The following is a 7,500-nucleotide window of genomic DNA, read 5'->3' on the forward strand; positions in this document are numbered from 1 at the left end:
ATGGAGCCGGTGGGAGGAGGGGGGAGGGAAGGAGGGGGCTCCTGATGGAGCCGGTGGGAGGAGGGGGGAGGGAAGGAGGGGGCTCCTGATGGAGCCGGTGGGAGGAGGGGGGAGGGAAGGAGGGGGCTCCTGATGGAGCCGGTGGGAGGAGCGGGGAGGGAAGGAGGGGGCTCCTGATGGAGCCGGTGGGAGGAGGGGGGAGGGAAGGAGGGGGCTCCTGATGGAGCCGGTGGGAGGAGGGGGGAGGGAAGGAGGGGGCTCCTGATGGAGCCGGTGGGAGGAGGGGGGAGGGAAGGAGGGGGCTCCTGATGGAGCCGGTGGGAGGAGCGGGGAGGGAAGGAGGGGGCTCCTGATGGAGCCGGTGGGAGGAGGGGGGAGGGAAGGAGGGGGCTCCTGATGGAGCCGGTGGGAGGAGCGGGGAGGGAAGGAGGGGGCTCCTGATGGAGCCGGTGGGAGGAGCGGGGAGGGAAGGAGGGGGCTCCTGATGGAGCCGGTGGGAGGAGGGGGGAGGGAAGGAGGGGGCTCCTGATGGAGCCGGTGGGAGGAGGGGGGAGGGAAGGAGGGGGCTCCTGATGGAGCCGGTGGGAGGAGGGGGGGGCCTATAGAGCAGGACGTTCTGAACACCAATCGATGAAACCTGAGTGGCTTCTAGCAACACACGCCAACAAGATGCTCTCGACAGTATGCTGCCGAACGAGTAATATCAGACTCAGGCGTCTAGTACTCACGCCCGATATTACAGCATCCTTAAATACCTCAATCTAATGTTTACAGTTCACCCCACCCCAATCACGTGGGAGTGAAGAGCTACTAGGTTGCCTCACATAGTTAACTTTTATTACTATTATTTTTTAACACTGTATCTGTCACTTCCACAAAAGATATGCCATCAATACCATCTGATTGCTGATGTTAATCGGACTGACTCATAATTAAGTCAAAGAGTTCAGTGCAAGTCTTCCATCTCTCTTTGGCGCTATCGCTCTCCTTCAGGCCTGTAGGACCGACAGGCCCGTCGGGTCAGATCTTCTCCACATAGTTCCCAGGGAAGAGGCCTTCATGTCCCTGAATCTTGCCGGTCCACCAGCCTGAAGGGTCTGCGGGTCAGAGGAGCACATGAACCTACATGTAGATACTAGCTGTAGGTACTAGATGTAGATACTAGCTGTAGATACTAGCTGTAGATACTAGCTGTATGTGCTAGCTGTAGATACTAGCTGTAGGTACTAGCTGTAGGTACTAGCTGTAGGTACTAGCTGTAGGTACTAGCTGTGGATACCAGCTGTATGTACTAGCTGTATGTACTAGCTGTAGGTACTAGATGTAGATACTAGCTGTAGATACTAGCTGTAGATACTAGCTGTATGTACTAGCTGTAGGTACTAGCTGTAGGTACTAGCTGTAGATACTAGCTGTAGGTACTAGATGTAGATACTAGCTGTAGATACTAGCTGTAGATACTAGCTGTATGTACTAGCTGTAGATACTAGCTGTAGGTACTAGCTGTAGGTACTAGCTGTAGGTACTAGCTGTAGGTACTAGCTGTGGATACCAGCTGTATGTACTAGCTGTATGTACTAGCTGTAGGTACTAGCTGTAGGTACTAGCTGTATGTACTAGCTGTAGGTACTAGCTGTAGATACTAGCTGTAGGTACTAGCTGTAGGTACTAGCTGTAGGTACTAGCTGTAGATACTAGCTGTAGGTACTAGCTGTAGGTACTAGTTGTAGGTACTAGCTGTAGATACTAGCTGTAGGTACTAGCTGTAGGTACTAGCTGTAGGTACTAGCTGTAGATACTAGCTGTAGGTACTAGCTGTAGGTACTAGCTGTAGGTACTAGCTGTGGATACCAGCTGTATGTACTAGCTGTATGTACTAGCTGTAGGTACTAGATGTAGATACTAGCTGTAGATACTAGCTGTAGGTACTAGCTGTAGGTACTAGCTGTAGGTACTAGCTGTAGATACTAGCTGTAGGTACTAGCTGTAGGTACTAGCTGTAGATACTAGCTGTAGGTACTAGCTGTAGGTACTAGCTGTAGGTACTAGCTGTAGATACTAGCTGTAGGTACTAGCTGTAGGTACTAGCTGTAGGTACTAGCTGTAGGTACTAGCTGTAGATACTAGCTGTAGGTACTAGCTGTAGGTACTAGCTGTAGGTACTAGCTGTAGGTACTAGCTGTAGATACTAGCTGTAGGTACTAGCTGTAGGTACTAGCTGTAGGTACTAGCTGTAGGTACTAGCTGTACTGTAGCACCACCCCCTGACGGCTCACCTTCTTTGACCAGGTCGAAGATGTCGTTGGTGTTGAAGCTGATCTCGTCGGAGTCCTGGCCCACGTACTGGTACAGGGCGCGGCACTGGGGCCCCTGGGGCAGCTGCCGGGGCTTGGGGGCAGGCGGGGGTCGGTGCCCCACGCTCCTCTTCCTCTGGGCCCTGGGGGGGGGGGACAGCGGCCGTCTGGTGAGACTGATTTCTGTTTGATAATGTTCACCCTTTTGTCCTTACTTTTCTTTTTCTTTAATTCATACATTCTTTCTTTCTCGCTTTCTTTCTTTCATTCATTCTTTCCTCCATTTTTCTTCCTTCCCTTCCTTCCTTCCCTGCTTCCTTCCCACTAAGCCCTGGACTCACCCGGACATGCCCTGGTCTGGCACGTTGAGGAAGTCCCGGTTCCCTGGCTGGTGCTGGGGGGTCTGTGATCGGGGGGCTTTGTGGGAGCCCAGTTTGGGCAGTGCTGCGTTGGGCGGGCGGCCCTGCCTCTGGGGGGCGCTGTAGGGCACGTCCACCTCCCTCTGGGGGGCGTGGCCTCTGGAAAACGGAGCAGCCCCATTGGCATGCCCTGAGGGGAGAAGGAGGAGCCAAGGAGGGTCTTTGGTGAGCAAAGGAGGATCCAACTGACCAATGAGACCACAGACACACGATGGTCGGGAGGGTTCCCTGACATGAACAGATAAAGAAATGGGAATGATTGTTTACCTGTTCTGGGCTGCTGGGAGTGCCCTCCCCCACGGGTCTGCGCTGCAGTCCTCCTGGTTGGTTCTAGTCAAACAACAATCATTTCATTTCAATTGGATGACCTTTCTGGTAAGAGAGGGAGAGTCACAATATGGCTGTCCACCGCACACACAGCCCATAGCATCACATTGAACTCACACAGCAAGCCGTTTTAAGATCCTTGAAACCCAAAGAGAAGCTTACTGGAGGTTTTGGGCAGCCCGTCGCCCACGGTCACGGTGAGCGTCTTCCCTCCGGCCTTGATCTGCGCCAGGTCCCCCGGGGCGCTCTGGAAGATCAGCAGCCTGCTGCCCCCCCCGCCCCAACCCTCCTTCTTCACCTTGAACTCCAGCCTGGGGAGCACGCACGTTAGCCGTCAGCCAATCGGCTCTGTGATGGGGAGGGCACCATGTCCTGTCTGATGGATGCTATGTGTGGCGTTGGTACTTTTATTCTACACAACTTAGTTAGAAAATAGATGGAAATGACTGCAGGCCTGACTTTACTGATCCCTGTAGTTGACTAAACTAACTAACTTAACAGCTGTAGCTGTTGTTAAGTTAAACTTGAGGTATAGATTTGACGTGCAGTATAATAAGACAAAGGACGTGGATGTGTGTGTGCATGCATGTGCGTCTGTGTGCAATGTGTATGTGTATGTGTGCGTGTGCATGTATGCGCGTGTGTGTGCACGTGTCGGTGTGCATGTGTGTGCGTGTTTGTGTGCGTTTGTGTGTGTGTGTCTGTGTATGTGTGTGTGTGCGTGTAGACCTGTCAGCGAAGGCCAGCGTCAGTCTGCTCTTGACGTTCTCCTCGTAGCGCTTGCAGAGCAGGCTCAGGAACTCGGTCTTGAAGTTGGACTCCAGCAGGCTGTCGTACTGGGCCTCATGCAGCACGAAGAAGTCATCCTGTCTGGTGCTGCAGGGGAGGGCAGCAGAGAGTCGTGTTATAGCCCCAGGTTAGAGCTCCAGGTTAGAGCCCCAGGTTAGAGCCACAGAGCCCCAGGTTAGAGCCCCAAGGTTAGAGCCCCAGGTTAGAGCCACAGAGCCACAGGTTAGAGCCCCAGGTTAGAGCCCCAGGTTAGAGCCCCAGGTTAGAGCCACAGAGCCCCAGGTTAGAGCCCCAGGTTAGAGCCCCAGGTTAGATCCCCAGGTTAAAGCCCCAGAGCCCCAGGTTAGAGCCCAGGAGCCCCAGGTTAGAGCCCCAGGTAAGAGCCCCAGAGCCCCAGGTTAGAGCCACAGGTAAGAGCCCCAGAGCCCCAGGTTAGAGCCCCAGGTTAGAGCCCCAGGTTAGATCCCCAGGTTAGAGCCCCAGGTTAGATCCCCAGGTTAGAGCCACAGGTTAGAGCCCCAGGTTAGAGCCCCAGGTTAGAGCCCCAGGTTAGAGCCCCAGGTTAGAGCCGAGGAGCCCCAGGTTAGAGCCCCAGGTAAGAGCCCCAGAGCCCCAGGTTAGAGCCCCAGGTAAGAGCCCCAGAGCCCCAGGTTAGAGCCACAGATTAGAGCCCCAGGTTAGAGCCCCAGGTTAAAGCCCCAGGTTAGAGCCCCAGGGTAGAGCCCCAGGTTAGAGCCCCAGAGCCCCAGGTTAGAGCCCCAGGTAAGAGCCCCAGAGCCCCAGGTTAGAGCCCCAGGTAAGAGCCCCAGAGCCCCAGGTTAGAGCCACAGGTTAGAGCCACAGGTTAGAGCCCCAGGTTAGAGCCCCAGGTTAGAGCCCCAGGTTAAAGCCCCAGAGCCCCAGGTTAGAGCCCCAGGTAAGAGCCCCAGAGCCCCAGGTTAGAGCCACAGGTTAGAGCCCCAGGTTAGAGCCCCAGGTTAGAGCCCCAGGTTAGAGCCCCAGAGCCCCAGGTTAAAGCCCCAGAGCCCCAGGTTAGAGCCCAGGAGCCCCAGGTTAGAGCCCCAGGTAAGAGCCCCAGAGCCCCAGGTTAGAGCCCCAGGTAAGAGCCCCAGAGCCCCAGGTTAGAGCCACAGATTAGAGCCCCAGGTTAGAGCCCCAGGTTAAAGCCCCAGGTTAGAGCCCCAGGGTAGAGCCCCAGGTTAGAGCCCCAGAGCCCCAGGTTAGAGCCCCAGGTAAGAGCCCCAGAGCCCCAGGTTAGAGCCCCAGGTAAGAGCCCCAGAGCCCCAGGTTAGAGCCACAGGTTAGAGCCACAGGTTAGAGCCCCAGGTTAGAGCCCCAGGTTAGAGCCCCAGGTTAAAGCCCCAGAGCCCCAGGTTAGAGCCCCAGGTAAGAGCCCCAGAGCCCCAGGTTAGAGCCCCAGGTAAGAGCCCCAGAGCCCCAGGTTAGAGCCACAGATTAGAGCCACAGGTTAGAGCCCCAGGTTAGAGCCCCAGGTTAGAGCCCCAGGTTAGAGCCCCAGGTAAAGCCCCAGGTTAGAGCCCCAGGGTAGAGCCCCAGGTTAGAGCCCCAGAGCCCCAGGTTAGAGCCCCAGGTAAGAGCCCCAGAGCCCCAGGTTAGAGCCCCAGGTAAGAACCCCAGAGCCCCAGGTTAGAGCCACAGGTTAGAGCCCCAGGTTAGAGCCCCAGGTTAGAGCCCCAGGTTAAAGCCCCAGGTTAGAGCCCCAGGTTAGAGCCCCAGGTTGGAGCCACAGGTTAGAGCCCCAGGTTAGACCCCCAGGTTAGAGCCCAAGGTTAGAGCCCAGATCAAGGCAGGAGAACGCCACGGTCATGTGGCGTTAGGTGGGGGATTTTAAAGGGTTCTGCTGTCATGACCAGGTCTTTAGGTGTATTTTAAACCTGCACTATGTCACTTTTCTAACAGAGCTAATGACTTATTTAAAACACATCTGAAGAATGTCTCAAGAATAATACATTCCCAAATGTAATTTTCTTTCCAGGGTATTTCCTGCTACAAATCATTTCTATTCTTGTCCACTATCAGTCATTTCTGAATTTCTGAACTTTCAGTACTAGGAGAAATTGTTGATAAAGATACAGAAACATCGCTGATGATAACACTGTCTACCTCTCAGTGCTGTGGACGGTGCTGTCTACCTCTCAGTGCTGTGGACGGTGCTGTCTACCTCTCAGTGCTGTGGACGGTGCTGTCTACCTCTCAGTGCTGTGGACGGTGCTGTCTACCTCTCAGTGCTGTGGACGGTGCTGTCTTCCTCTCAGTGCTGTGGACGGTGCTGTCTACCTCTCGGTGCTGTGGACGGGGTGCTTCTTACCTCAGAGAAACACCACTGATGCTGGTGATCTCCAGCTTCCGCTTCAGCACCTCTCTGATCTGGCCCTTCTCAGGGCCCTTCTTGACCTTCTCTCGGCCAATCAGATAGATGCACCTGGGGGTCAGGATGAGGTCCCTCCTCACGGACTGTGTGTGAGGATCGAGGTGGGGGGAGAAGAGGTTATCCTTAATGTGGGACAACGGTACAAATAAGTACAGAAGTGCTCTGAGAAAACTTGGAGTCGTGAGCGGTGGCTTCACGACTCAAGGTTCACATTAACCTCATTCCCTCAGTGGGCAAACTGTGGGGAATTAATGATGTGTTAAAGTTTGATATCAAAATGGTCTATAATAAAATTTAAGTTCAAGCAGTTGATACAGAAAAAGGCATCAAAAACACGATGCGAACTACAACCATCCAACAACCATGCTGGATGCGTCTCAGTGCCCCGTGAACATCGATGGATGTGTTAGCGGGCTTTACACCGCAAAGGTCACCACGGAATATGGACCCCACCTTAAACCTGCGGTCGAACTTATTGACAGAGTCAGCGAAGTCGACGCGCTCCCTCTTGGCCAGGAACTGCCGCAGCTCGGGCCGGTGCTCCAGGCCCAGGTAGTCGCCCACGAAGTTCCTGTTGATGCTGTTCCGACGCCGCTGCTTCGAGTTGTACAGGATGTCCGAGGCTGAGCATCAGAGCACACGTTACCGTGGTGATCAAAACACAAGATCCAAATATGTGACCAGATAATAGATGGTTCATCTTAATTTAATTTTATATATTCTGAAATATATAGTTTTACAGTTTTTCTCAGTTGCTTTGATACAATTCTCAGATCAGAATTGAAATTCTCAAAACGACCTGTTCAATCTTCACATCATTGTGTCACTTGTGCATCAAAAAAGCAGTTTCTCATTTCTTTGAACAAGTTGCAAATGCTTTGGTACATTCATGCAAATTATTATGTACAATTCTCTGCTCTTTCCTACATTATCAATTGTTTATGTCATGTTGATCAAAATGTATTGTAATGGGTCTCTATTGAATAGTCTCACCCCCACAACATTTAGGCATTAGTTCATGGCATAAGGCAAAATGGTTGAACAAGTTGTCATAATGTGTCAAGCATATTTCTATACATTTCCATTAGACTTTTTTTCTAAATCTGTCCTGAATTGGTAAATTGCTACCAGGTGAATCTTGACTTTCTCTTAAGAAGGGAAATGTGTGACGTGTTAGATCAACCAACGATCAACCAGTTTACTGAAATAGCTCAAAGGTGCATCTCCCGAACCATGAACTGGCAAGTATATACATAGCTGGAGCACAACACAATGTTAC

The 7,500-nt window shown here is 52.9% G+C and overlaps 1 protein-coding gene across 1 annotated transcript in view; it reads right to left on the reverse strand.

Annotated features, from left to right (window-relative positions):
* Nucleotides 1-32: 32 nt before the first annotated feature.
* The window catches only part of myo1f (myosin IF), a 21,022-nt gene continuing 13,554 nt past the window's right edge, over nt 33-7,500 (reverse strand). The window contains exons 21-28 of the mRNA XM_079740423.1: nt 6,675-6,844; nt 6,159-6,304; nt 3,770-3,916; nt 3,203-3,351; nt 2,981-3,043; nt 2,636-2,843; nt 2,277-2,437; nt 33-1,097 (exon numbers count right to left, since the gene is read on the reverse strand). Coding sequence (XP_079596549.1) covers nt 1,021-1,097; nt 2,277-2,437; nt 2,636-2,843; nt 2,981-3,043; nt 3,203-3,351; nt 3,770-3,916; nt 6,159-6,304; nt 6,675-6,844 — 1,121 coding nt within the window. The 3' untranslated portion in view covers nt 33-1,020. The remainder of the gene's footprint in view (nt 1,098-2,276; nt 2,438-2,635; nt 2,844-2,980; nt 3,044-3,202; nt 3,352-3,769; nt 3,917-6,158; nt 6,305-6,674; nt 6,845-7,500) is intronic.

This window comes from Pollachius pollachius (assembly GCF_949987615.1).
Source record: "Pollachius pollachius genome assembly, chromosome: 7".
NCBI classification, from domain to species: domain Eukaryota; kingdom Metazoa; phylum Chordata; class Actinopteri; order Gadiformes; family Gadidae; genus Pollachius; species Pollachius pollachius.